This window comes from Bos grunniens, chromosome 18 (assembly GCF_055505025.1).
Source record: "Bos grunniens cultivar Pamir isolate PY7600 chromosome 18, Bosgru_T2T1.0, whole genome shotgun sequence".
In the NCBI taxonomy this organism is placed as follows: Eukaryota; Metazoa; Chordata; class Mammalia; order Artiodactyla; family Bovidae; genus Bos; species Bos grunniens.
In genome coordinates this window covers 50,593,482-50,606,359 of record NC_141182.1, presented here as the reverse complement: position 1 = coordinate 50,606,359, position 12,878 = coordinate 50,593,482, and the positions used below count along the sequence as shown (strand labels likewise).

At 54.3% G+C, this 12,878-nt stretch overlaps 1 protein-coding gene across 2 annotated transcripts; it reads right to left on the bottom strand.

Moving 5' to 3' along the window:
- Positions 1-285: 285 nt before the first annotated feature.
- CCDC97 (coiled-coil domain containing 97) lies at positions 286-10,580 on the bottom strand. 2 transcript variants are annotated; one of them, XM_086352656.1, is made up of 5 exons: positions 10,482-10,580; positions 6,821-7,276; positions 4,727-5,005; positions 4,168-4,297; positions 286-2,410 (listed from the first exon to the last, which is right to left on the bottom strand). In XM_086352656.1, the coding sequence occupies exons 1-5, from the start codon at positions 10,519-10,521 to the stop codon at positions 2,290-2,292; spliced, it is 1,026 nt and encodes a 341-aa protein (XP_086208782.1). In that variant the 5' UTR covers positions 10,522-10,580; the 3' UTR covers positions 286-2,289. The 2 variants fall into 2 exon arrangements, with proteins under 2 accessions (XP_086208782.1, XP_086208781.1); XM_086352655.1 differs by lacking the exons at positions 286-2,410; positions 4,168-4,297 and having other exon boundaries at positions 4,341-5,005.
- Between the last annotated feature and the right edge of the window lie 2,298 nt (positions 10,581-12,878).

Here is a 12,878-nt window from a genome sequence, read left to right as displayed (position 1 = left end):
GCCCGAACGGGAGGACAGACCAGAGACACGGGGGTGGGGGCCGGATGCCCTCAGAGGGGCTGTCCCCTCCCTGATTCAGCCTTTCCGCCCACCCCAACCCCAGGAGCGGAAGCAGAGGGGTAGGCGCCTCTCTGGGCACCTCTGTGTCTCAGCGGCTCTGACGGGGGTGTGTCTCCGGGCTCCACCTCTGTCTCTCGGGTACAGACGCTCCTGCTCCGCCATCTGACTAACCCTAATTCTGACTCAAAATGCTGTCTCTCATCACTTAAAAAATTATGTAACAAATTTATGTATGGCACAGTATATCACAAATTTAATGATCAAATGAAAAACGCACAGGTCATCCAGGGCTGATATTTGTGGTATGAAAGACCCCTCACAACTCGAGGGCATGAACACAAGCACCTGAGACAAACATCCCCTCCTCTTCATCTTTGCAAGCTGTGGGTCTGGCTGACAGAAGGGCCTTGCGCCTCCTCCGAGATGCAATGTCAGTGCTGAGAGTATGTACTGCACAGGATCTCTGTGATGGTTCAGTGATTCAGGTACTGACTAAACACTAGAAGATTCCATGCGTCTGTGGAGAGGAAGGGCAGTGCCTAGCATAGCAGGAGGGCCCCAAAGGTGTTATCCACTGTTAGCAGCCTCAGCAGCTGACTCTCCTTCAGTCAGTACCCCTGAGAAATGGGTGTGTCCGTCCATGCCACATGGCCCTGAGAGTGGACAGGCAGGCCAGGCACGGTGGTCTTGGCCTTGAATATGTGACATCTCCTTTCTGGGCCACCCATGGCCCACACATGAAATGGGACGGAGCCCCTGCTTCCTGGGGCTGTCTGGAGGTTCAGTGCAGCATCAGGCACCTGGCTAGGGCCTGGCACAGGACCGAACTGCTCAGGAACTAGAAGCTTTCTTATTCAATAATCTATCTGAACCATACCGAGCACCCCCCCAACTCCAGCCTCCATCCAGCTTTCAATTTCTGTGTCTGGCTCTAATTCCAGTTGACCCAGAGGGCAGAGCCAAGCCCTGGGGGTTAAGTGCTGTGGCCCCAGGAGTCCTTGGGATCTCCCTTCACCCTGGGCCGCATGCTGGAGGCAGTTTTGAGAGGGCTTTCAGGCCAGGCCATGGCCTGGCTCACAGGAGGGGTCCCCACACCCCTCTTCTCCAACGCATGGCCTGTGTCCTCCCCCCGTTAGCAGCCAGCCTCTTCTGTGTATGTCTGCTGGGGGAGCATGAGCTGAGTGCGGGGCCATGGGAAGGCAGGACGCCTGGGTTCCCACAGGCCGGCTGCTGAGTCACCAGGCGGCCATCTGGCTCCCATTAGCCCAGGGCGGCAGGGGGCTCCGCGGGGCCGGCTCTGTGGCTGGCTGGGGGCAGGGAGGCTGGGGCCGACTGTGTGTGTATGTGGGATGACTCAGGACCCATGATAACAGCCTGTGCGTATTCGGGGAGTGTAAACAGGAGAGGGAGAGGGAAGTGGAGGAAGTGAAGGAAGGAAGGAAGGGAAAATTGTGGCTGGGAGAGGGATGCTGGGAGGGGAGAGTCCCCCCTACCCAACCTGGCAGGCCCGTGGTCCCACGTTGCTCCTGCCCACCATTCCCAAACCTGAGCCCTGAGGGAGAGGTGAGGGCAGGAGGCCACTCCCAGGGTCTCCCCGCTGTCCACAGCGAGGCTGGGTTACTCAGCAGCCAGGATGGGGGATGCTGACGGCCTGGGGAGAGGGCAGGGATCCTGAAACCCAGAGATAAAGGCAGAGAGGGACAGAACCAGCACAAAGGCTAAAAGAGATGGGAATGTGTGGCCATGGATCCCGAGAGCTGAATCGACAGGAGACAGTAGGTAACAGGCAAGGAGGTGCACCTGCGAGCCTGAGACCCCATTGCAGAGTGCAGGAGAGTCAGGGCAGGGTTGGCGGGGGCAGAGTGGTGGAGCACTGCTCTGAGGTCAACCTGGCCAGTTCCAGCCACAGAGGGCCCCCTGGCCTAGGTCCAGGGGAGGATGTTCATCTCAGGACGTTGTGGGGACAGGAGCCAAGGCACGGAAGGAGGGGAAGAAAGAGAAAGGCAGAAAGGAAAAATAGGGAGGTGGGGAGAGACAGACAGAGACAGCAGGAGCTAGAAAGGCAGAGAGAAAGGGGGTGGGAGGATGCCCAGGCAAAGTTGGGGTGAGGGCATGGAGACCACCGCCAGGCTTGATGGTACCGGGCAACCGCCCTGCTTCTGCTTAGAGAAAGTCCCTGAGCTGGCCTGTCATCAGCGGCCTCGTGCGGGCGGGAGGTGGCCGCAGCCATCAGTCCCCGTCCAGCTCTGGGCTGGGCGCGTCCTCGGGCTCCTCCTCGTCGAAGTACCTCTCCTCCTCGTCCCGGGCCACGATGTCCAGGTTGTCGAAGTCGGGGTTGTCATCCACGGTGCTGCAGGGGGAGGGGCTGTCAGGGATAGGCTCTGCCTGCACTCGGGCCTTCCCGATTCTCACCCGGTGGAGGAGCTGGGGCCCGGGGTGCCCCCCGAAATGAAAGGCCATGTGCTGGCAGCTCTAAGTTGGAGCTAACTTACAGTTGGGTTAGGCTGGGTCTCTGAGGGCTTCACACAAAAAGTAACACTTGCCAAAGAAAGATCTTACAAGACAACTTCTGGTTTCTCTTAAAAAGCTGGAAGATGTGGTGACACATGGGCCCACATTCCCCAGAGGCAGCGCTTCCCAACCAGGAAGATTCTGCCCCCCACCCCCACCTCAGGGAACATTCGTTGTAACTGGGGACATTTTGGTTGTTACAACTTGGAGAGGGGCTGCTGCTGGTGTTCAGGAGGTACAGGCCAGGCAGGCTGTTCAATGCCCATTGCACGAAGGACAGTCTGCACAAAGGATTATCTGGACCAAAAGGTCCACAGTGCTGACAGGGAGAAACCTTGTCCTCAGGCGGCCAGGGGTCCAGCTGTGAGGAGGACCCTCCCAGGCCTGCTCACACTCTCCAGTGCAGGAAGCCTTATCCGGTCCAGCCCCCTCCCCTCTGATGAGACGCCTGCCTCCCTCCTCACCCCTCACCCACCCTGCTGGGAATGCTCTTCCCCCAGGTTTTCGCATTGCCTACTCATCCCCTGCTGCAGCTCTCTGCTCAAATGTCACCTGCTCAGCCTCTCCTGGCCACCTCATCACCCACCCCGCTGCTTTTTCTCCCTGGCTCCCTCACTAGATCGTTTTTTTGCCTTCCTCACTGGAGTGGGATGCCCTTGGACAGAGAACCCTTCCACTGGTTTTGTTTGCTGCTTGATCCCCAGAGTCTGGACATGGCTGCGCTGAGAACCTAGTGGTGAATGCAGGCCAGCAGCTCCCCCACCCCCCGAGATGGGACAGGCTTCGGCCCACACCACTCCCCATGCTGGGTCTGACTTCCTCATGGGGACCTGGCTTTATGATGGCAGTGGTGTCCTTACCGAGTGCCCAGGTACTCTACTCACTGCTTTGTGTGGAACCCTGAGAGTGATAAATGTCGAAGTGGATCAGCCAGAATTGCCTCTGGAGCTGGGGATCCCAGACTGGACCAGAGATGCTCTGGTACCAGGGGCTGGCGTGGCCAAGGCAATGAGGACTGCCAATCTACTGATGAGACCCGAGGGGCTGCTTGTTCACGTGTTGTGGGGGGTGGGCCCTCTGCTGCCACACCTGATGTTTCGGACCACAAGGCGAGGCTGCCACAGTTGACAAAAGCATCTATCTTTTCACTCTGATACTTCACTCGCCTGTGTCCTTTTCCTTGATGCAAAATCTCTTTTCACCCAGGTGGCCTGGGAATCTTATCCCTGGGGTTGTACTGGAGAAATGAACAAGCAGCACGGCACGGGCGCCCGGCACAGGCCCCTCCACACCAGGCATCACCCTGCCAGTGATGACTTCCTGCAGCATGAGGAGGTCTGCAGTCCTGGGGACACTTCGTATCAGGCCGCCATACCATCTACCTGGACAGGAATGTTTCGGTGGTCTATCAACGTGGAGCTGAATGTCAGCCCTGCTCAAATCCCTCTTTCGGGGGAAGGGACAGACGCTCAGAGATGGACAAAGCTACTCCAGGGTCACCCACTGACCTCTGATCACCCCTGAGCTGGGTGAACCCAGGGCCCCTGCCCTGTGGGGTGCCAGGCTGGGGGACCAGGGGCGAGGGCAGGGGAGCACCTGTAGTCAAAGTCCCCATCCTTGCCATCCAGGAAGCGCTGGTGCATGCGGCTGGTGAACTCTTCCCGCAGGATCAGCCTCTCCTCCGAGTCAGGGACCCAGGCCTCCGAGTCTTTGCCAGGTCTCTGGTCTGTAGGGGAGACGCCCAGGGTGGGGGTGTGTGAGGGGTGCACAGAGAGCTGCGTCCCTCATGCTGGGTGGCCCTGGGAACAGGGCAGTGACTGCGATGGCCCCGTCCCTACCTTCCCAGGGCATACATCAAACCCATGACAACTCGGTGTTTTGGAGGCCGCAGAACAGGGTGGACCTGACACCTGAAGGAGGGCGATCAAGGGAGGGCCCTCCAGGCGGAGGGAACAGCATGAGCAAAGGCCTGGAGGTGAGGGATGTCCTTCAAGGAGGGGGACAGGGATGCTGGAGAGGACGGAAGGGCTGGGGTGCTCAGGGCAGCAGGGGAGGATGTGCTGTCTGTTCCTGCAGGCGCTGCCGCCAAGGAGCCAAGGCACACAGGCTGGGGCTGGGTGTGCCGACGCTGGGGCCCCCTGGCCTCTGGCCTCACCTTCCTCATCTTCATCTTCCTCCTCGTCCTCCTCCTCCAGGCAGGCCTCCTCCTCCTCCTGCTGCTGGAGCAGCCGCTGCTGCAGCTCCCGCTCCTGGTAGGACTGGAGCAGCAGGTCGGAGAGCGGGCAGGTGGGCGTGCCAGGGGGGCCAGGCTTGGGTGGCCGGTGGGCCGGGGTGCGGGCGCTGAGCTCCTCCTGGGTCAGGTACTGCCCAATGTACTGCTCATACAGGAGTGGGGCGCGGAAGCGCATCTGCTCATCGCTGAAGTACTCGCCCCCTGCACGGAGGAGACAGGGTGGGGGGGGGGTCAGGGTCGGCGGGTGAGGCAAGGGCCTGGGTAGGGGTGAGCATCTGGGCAGACCTGTGTCTACCCAGGCGTGGAACCATGCTGACCGGAAGCTGTAGACACACAAGTGTGTGACTGTCCAATTCAGGAATGCAGTAAAACATGCACAGATGTCTGAGGTCGTGACCATGAGAACTCACGAAGGTGTGTGAGCACGTGAACGTGACCAGGCCTGTATCTACGTGTGGACTCACGTGTCCCAAGTTTGTCGGGTGCAGTCAGGTTGCTGGACATTCTGGCCCGAGGCCCTGCTGGCCTAGGGCCCCTGTGCAGCTGTACTGGCAAGAATTTGCACCCCATGTGTGCGTGCACACATCAGCACACTCCTTGGGCCCCTGTGTCTCAGAGATGGTGAGCAGGGCATTGTGAGCAGGATGCAGAAGGGGAGCCAGTGTGTAGATCATGCACGCCTGTCTGCTGAACCTCCTTCTGGCTGTTGCCTGGACACGCCTGCACTGCTGGACACGTTAAGAATACATCTGCATGGAGCGGGCGTGCGTGTGCACTGGATCAGGTCTCGCAGGGTACCTGCCCAGGCATGGGCATCCCTGTTGGTCTTCCAAACCCCACACCTCACCCCTCAGGTGGGCCGGGTTTCCCTGCCCCTCAGTCTCAGGGCCTTTGCACCTCCCCTGGCTGTCTGCCCCTGTAGAGGTGGCTCTGTCCCTTAGATAACGGTTCAGCCTGCTCAGCCCCGCCCTCAAGAGCCCTGTCTTGGGCTCTGTCTTGTCCCCCCTCTTACCCCTATGTCTCTGTTTCCGGTGTTTCCCACCACAGTCAGTTTCTCTCTCTCCTTATCTCTCACCAGCACACACTCTCTCTCTGGGTCTCGGTTTCTCCCTCCCCTCCTCTGCCCCTGTCTGCCCCAGTCTCTCTCTCTCTCTCCCGTTTCTTCAGTTTCTACCGTCTCACCCCACTTGCTTCATTCACTCACTCTCCCTCAGCTCTTCATCCCTGCTCCTCATCTGTCACTGTGTCCCTCCCCAGTTCCCCTTCTCTATAGCCTGTGCCTTCTCTCTGACTAGAATCTTAACTCACCCTCTCCTTCATTTGCTCTCATCTTTTAACATCTTTTAGTTCTGGTGTCTTCGCTCACAAAGCTGCTTGTAATTACATCATGGTCAAAAAGGTACCAATGTTACACAAACATTTTTAAAAAATTTAAAAATTAAAAGAGAAAAAGGTACTGATATTTTCTTTCCTGTTTTGTTTAAAAGATTTTTTGAGGTGGACCATTTTTAAAGTCTTAATTGAATCTTGTGACAATACTGCTTCTGTTTTGTATTTCGGGTTATTGGTCCTGAGGCATGTGGGATCTTAGCTGCCTGACCAGGGGATGAACCCGTACCCCCTGGACTGGAAGGTGAAGTCTTAACCACTGGACACCAGGGAAGTCCCACTGATGTTTTTCTCCATGCTTTTCACATGTGTGTGTGTTTCAAGAGGCCTTTCCTGAACATATTCCTCTAGGTTTCTGGCAATGCCTCTTTGTACAGTACGAGGTAGGGACCTAGTTTTCGTGAGGGATGACCGGTTATGGCACTTCTGTCATCTGCAAGATTCCAGCCCTTCTCACTGCCTGTGCCATTCTCTCCCCGAGTCCCTGCTTGTCTCTCCCTATCGCGCCCTGTCACCTCACATTTCTGTCTCCGTCTCGCCAGGATCTCCGTCTGTTTCTGCTCTCGCACCCTTGTTTCTACTTCCTCTGCCGCAGTCCCCTCCCCCTCAGCCCGTGTGCCCCCACACCTTGGATGAGCTCACGCAGGGCAGCGTAGCGGCGGTTACGCAGGCGGGTGCGCAGCGTGCGGGGTCGGGTTGTGCCTTGCCGGGCCACCTCGGCACAGTAGAAGTCTGCGCGGTGGTCACCGCGCAAGTGTCCAAAGCAGGCCAGATGCTCCTCCCGGAGGCCCGTGCGGAAGCGCTCCAGGAACACCAACGGCTTCTCGTGGTACAGCTGGCCCAGGATGGCCACCTTTTCCGGCTCCGTCAGGTCGGGCTCACCCTGCTGCTGGCTGCACACGGGCAGGCGGCTGGCAGCCACCGCGTGCAGCATGGCACTCACCGCCGGGTCCTCCACCTCAGGGGGGTCAGCATCTAAGGCCCTTGGCGTTCCCTCTGCTGCTTCCGCCTTGTCCTGGGGTCTGGGCAGGACCGGCGTCCAGCTCAGCTCCCCCCAGTGCCCAGGACTGGGCTCTGTGTGGCCTGTGGGGAGAGGGGAGATCAGTCACTCCAGGGATGGGAGAGGGGATAGAGAGTGGGTGGCAGGGAATGAGTGCTCACTCACTCACTCGTTTCACATTTAGCGAGCACCTGCTATATTCTTGGCACTGTTCTAGACCTAGAGAGACCACCCGAAGCAAGAGATTGACAGTTCAGTGGGGAAGGCAGACAAATGGAAACATAATTAGTAAAAATAATAGGGTTAGGTGGTTCCAAGAGCTGTGCAGGAAAATTAAGAGGGAAGGAGGAGGGTATGGGGATCAGGCTGCAGTTTTAAGTGGACAGTCAGTGAAGGTCTTGCCAAAAAAGTGACATTTCAGTAGAAACCTGAGGTCATCAGGGACTGAGCCATGAGATTTCTGTGGGAAGTGGCAGAGGAAAGAGCCAGTGCAAAGGCCCTGAGAGAGAAGTTTGCCTGGTCTGTTTCCTTAGTCCTTGACCACTTCATTCACTGATTCACTCAATTTTGCCTTTTCCCTTGTTCATGAAATCATCAATACATTCACTAACTCGTTCACTCATTCATTCATCCTTCTCTCCTAGTCACACACATCCATCTAACCACTTTTCAGCAACTGTAAATCTATGCTGGGCCCCGAGCTGGGCAATGCTGAGGATCCACTGAGGGATCCAAATCAGCTCCCAGGGAGCACCTGGTCTGATGGGAGAAGACAGACAAGGTCAAAGCCAGTACAGGCACTGGAAACAGAAAAGCTGAGGGCTGGGCAAGCCTTGGTGAGAGCTGTTTCTCAAAAGTGGCGGGAACTGGAGCAAGGCTACTGCAAGCAGGAAATAAGTGAAGAGGGGAAGTAGAGACAACTCCTTTAGGTAGCTTGACTTGGATGGGGAAGAGAAAGAGGGTGGTGATTATTAGGTGCAATGGGCTTCAGGGAGTGTTTTAATCACTGAGGCAAGAGAAGACTGGGCTGGACCATGTAAGGGGCTGTGGAAGAGAGGACAGATTAAAAAGATGCTTGAGAGGCTGACTAGGACAAGTCATGGGATTGAAGGGCTGGAAGGTGAGGAAGGCATTCAGTTAAGGTCCAGGCCTCTGGCCAGTAAACTGGTCAAACTGTCCCTGACACACAGGCATGGATGAGGAGCACGTTTGGGGGAAGATGTTGAGACCAATTTGGGACATGGATGGTATGACAGGCCCAGGAGACACCCAAGGGAAGGCATTTATGAGACTGCTGGTACCGGGGGCTGGAGACTTCTCAGGAGAGAAGTGTTGCTCTGGGGACAGTTACAGAAGTCATCAGAGACAAGGAAAGCAGTGGAGCTGAAGGAAATAAGTCACGGGGAGGGTACAGGAGATTGTGTGAGGGATGAAAAGAGAGGAGGGACTAAGAAAGAGCCCTGACTGGATGGGAAGGAGGCTGTGAGAGGCTAAAAATGGCCCCCCAATATAGCCACATCTTAATTCCTGGAACCCATGAATGTTAACCTTACATGGCCAAAAAAACCCCACAAAACTCAGAAAGTCTTTGCAGATGTGATTAAGGTATGGACCTTGAAACAGGGGGATTCTCTTGGATTATCCTGGTGGGCCCTAAATGCCATTACAAGTGTCCTGTCAAAGGGGGATCTGATGTACCCAGAGGAGAAGGCAAGGTGAAGACAGCAGCAGAGATTGGAGTGATGTGGGAACAAACCAAGGAATGCAAGGAGCCACCAGAAGCTAGGAGAGGTGAGGAGTGTGTTCTCCCTTAGAGCCTCCTCGGCCCTGCTGACACTTTGATGTCAACTCAGTGATACTGATTTCAGACTCCTGGCCTCCAGAACCGTGAGAGAAGAAATTTCTGTTGTTTTAAGCCACCCAGTTTGTGGTCATTTGCTACAGCAGCCATGGGAAACTAACGCTGGCTGAGCAGGAGGAGCCTGAGAGATAGGAAGGAAATCAGAAAGAATGGTGTCACAGAAACCAAAGAAAAACATTCAGTAAAGACAGAGGGGTCAATGGCATCAAATTCTGCAAGTAGTTTAAAAAAGAAAAAAAACCTGAACTTGGCCATGTGGTTTAACTACAGAGTAGGGCTTCCTTGGTGGTACAATGGTTGAGAATCCACCTTGCAATGCAAGGGACACTGGTTTGATCCCTGGTCCGGGAAGATCCCACATGCCTTGGAGCAAATAAACCGGTAGGTCAGGACTACTGAGCCTGCGCTCTGCAACAAGAGAAGCCACCACAGTGAGAAGCCCACGCATCGCAACAAAGAGTAGCCCCTGGCTCTCTACAACTAGAGAAAGCCTCCATGCAGCAACAAAGAGCCACCCCAGCCATAAATAATTAATACATAAATCTTTCTTAAAAAGTAAAAACAAAAACAAACTACACTGGGAGGTCACTGGGGACCCTAATCAGTGCAGTTTCTGAAGGTAAAAGCCAGACAGCAGTGGGTGGGAAGAGGAGGCAAATGTAAATGACTCTTTGGAGAAGATTAAATGGTATCTGGAAGGCAGCATGCAATCAAGGGATAGCTTTTTAGGTTAAAACTTTTTTATTATTATTATGGAATATTTCAAACATGCACAGAAGTAGTACAATGACACCCCCCTCCCCCCAATATACCCATTATCCAGCTTCAACAATGGCCAATTCTTGGCCTGTGATGTTTCAACCAACCTCCTAACCGCACCTCACCCCACATACCCTGAAGCACCAGGACAGAATTTGGATGAGCAAAACAAAAGCATTTTAGGTACTGATGGGAGAGGCATCAGGAGAAATAAAGAGACTGAAAAACAAAAGAGAGCACAGAAATGGATTAACGACCCTGAGTAAGCACATGGGACTGTGGACTTTCGGGGAAAGGGAATTAGAGTGAAATGCGGGGAGGCATTAGCAAATAAGAGTCTGCGTGGGAGGGGAGGAGTCAAGGGAAAGAGATAACATGAGAAAGCAAGGTTGGCTGAAATAATGGGAGAGTTAGCCCGGGACAGGAACAGGTTTGCTAGTCTGAGTCAGCCTGGTAAGGAAACGGGTTATCCCGGGCCACGGAAAGAGCTGGAGGAGATTAATTTCGGGGGAGGCGATGGGATAAAAGAGGTCAGCCTGAAGCGGCCAGGTAAGGCCGAACACAGGTGCCCTCTTTTATAGAGTCCCTTCTTCACCTTCAAGGGGAAACATTTCACAGTGACACTGCAGCCCCACCCTCCTGCCGCCTCCGCGCTGCCAGGACCTCACCTTCACCAGGTTCCCTCGCCGCGGTCGCTACGGCCTCCATCCCGATTGTCTACGACTTTTTACCCGCCGTGGCGAGCTCCTAACACCAATTCCGGACGCAGGTCCTTAGGGGCAACTTCCGGCTGAGTACGTTCCTGGGACCGGGTGCTCCACGGCATTAGGAACCAAAGTTCCGGGACGAAGGCGGCCCTTTCTATGCGCACGCATGCTGCTGTCCGGCCCCGCCCACTCGAGCCGGGCAGGAAAAGGGAGTCAGGGCCGGATAGGCTCTTCCGGGCCACCCCCGCCAACCTGAACGGCTTCGAAATTGTGGGGTATCAGGAGGGAAGCACTGTTCAACCTGTGCGCTACTGACCCCAGAGCCCAGCATGCTTAATTTGGGAATGGATGAATCACCACCCTTCATAACCTCTGAGTGCTTGGGCTCTGGTTTAGACCTATCCTCTTCACTACCTCAAACAATATTTGCTAAGTCTTGTAGCATGCCTGTCATCACACCCAGTCCCTGGTTAGCATGATTGGTGGTGAGATCAGAGACTGAACGTCCCACTCTGTTTCCAGGACCTGAAGAATCTGCAAGTGTGGAGAGAAAACCTTGGTTTTGATTTGCCCTAGGTGATAGGTAAGGGCTGGCATTCAAGTGCTACCAGTAACCAAATGGGCAGGGCTGATGGACCCACAGGTTTAGCCAAGGGAGCTGTCCGTCCCAGCCTGGAGGGCCCAGGGAAGGTTTCTTTCTGGGAGTAAAGGATACCCTGAGACCTGAAAGATGAGCAGGAATTAAGGTAAGAGGGAGGAAGAGAAGGGTCTTATGTAGGAAGGGGGCAAGGCAAAGCCCTGGAAGGGAAGGCGGGTATCCATGGTTCTGTTTGCTTCAAGGACTTCAGTATGGTCAAGGAGTGAAGTGAAAAGTAAAGTCGCTCAGTCATGTCCAACTCTTTGCGACCCCATGGACTGAGGAGCCTACATGTAATTTTCCAGGCAAGACTGCTGGAGTGGGTTGCTATTTCCTTCTCCAGGGAATCTTCCCAACCCAGGGATTGAACCTGGGTCTCCCGCATTGCAGGCAGACGCTTTACCATCTGAGCCACCAGGAGTAGGAAAGTTCTAACTTGGCCCTGACCAGACTGCAAGGATCAGAGAATCTCATGAATCTATGCAAAGTTCCAAATACACATGCATTTCCAAGGCAGAATTTCATGGCATTTAGAGCCTAAAAGGGATTTGTGACTCTCCCTGAACACCCTAGTGATCTGAAGTTTGAAAGGGGAGTGGCAGAAGATAAAGCTAGTGAGGTCACCAGGCCCAAGCATGTGCGCCACATAAGCTGAATTAAGTAGCTTGAGCTCCTTTATCCTGTGGAGAGCTAAAAGAGGGTGACGGCATCAGGGTAAGGGACTGGAGGACAGCGAGATCTGTGAGGAGGCTGATGCAGTAACCCTGATATTATGGCTGAAAGTGAGAGGGTAACAGGCAGGAAGGCCAGGGGTCTCCAAATAGAGGAAATAGCCTGCAAGTGTTAGACATTTTTCTCTCTCTTAAGCGGCAGGAGGAAACAAACTAGCAATATTTTTTCCTTCTCTATACAAATTTATAGGGAGGTTTCTCTTAAAATACTGTGTTGCCATAATGACACCCGGTTTCGCCTGAAGTTAGCTATTCTCGAGCCTAGAGATAACCAATGCCTTTTTCTTATGGAAATATTTGTCTTAAGCTATGCTAATGTACTATGCCTTTACCCCAAACTCTGTCTCCAAGTCGGTTCCGCCTCTTGGCCCAGAACCTACTTGACAAACCAGTATGGATATTGTTCCCCTTATCTATGAAAATGAAACTATTTATATGGTGGTCTGCCCTTCTTCAAGATTCAAGTTAATCATTTTATGGCCCAGGATAAACCATTTGGTGCCAAGATTATCCCAAAATGCATCTTATGGGTGAGGGGCCTGGTGCCATTCTGAATTTTAAGACATTCCTTTCTTTCATTAACAGACTGCTAGTGACTATATAACATCCAGCTAAAGACTAGCAGGGGGGTACTCTTTCTGCCCCCTTCTGATGCCTATATCAGAAGTTTTCTCTATCTCCTTTATACTTCAATAAAACTTTATTACACAAAAGCTCTGAGCGATCAAGCCTCGTCTCTGGCCCCGGATTGAATTCTTCTCCTCCGGGGGCCAAGAATCCTGGTGTATTCGCGTGATTCAACAACCTTTCAAAAGCAGGAGGAACTTCCTATTTGCACTCCCGGGATAAGGGATCTGGAGCAAAGTGGCTGAGTTGCTGCTTGGAATAGATGGGGACTGACCACACTTAGATGTTGCCAAGGCCAGCAGAGGGCACTATTGCCCAACACATGGACCTGCAGCAGGGGGACTTACCAGCCTAGAGGGCTTG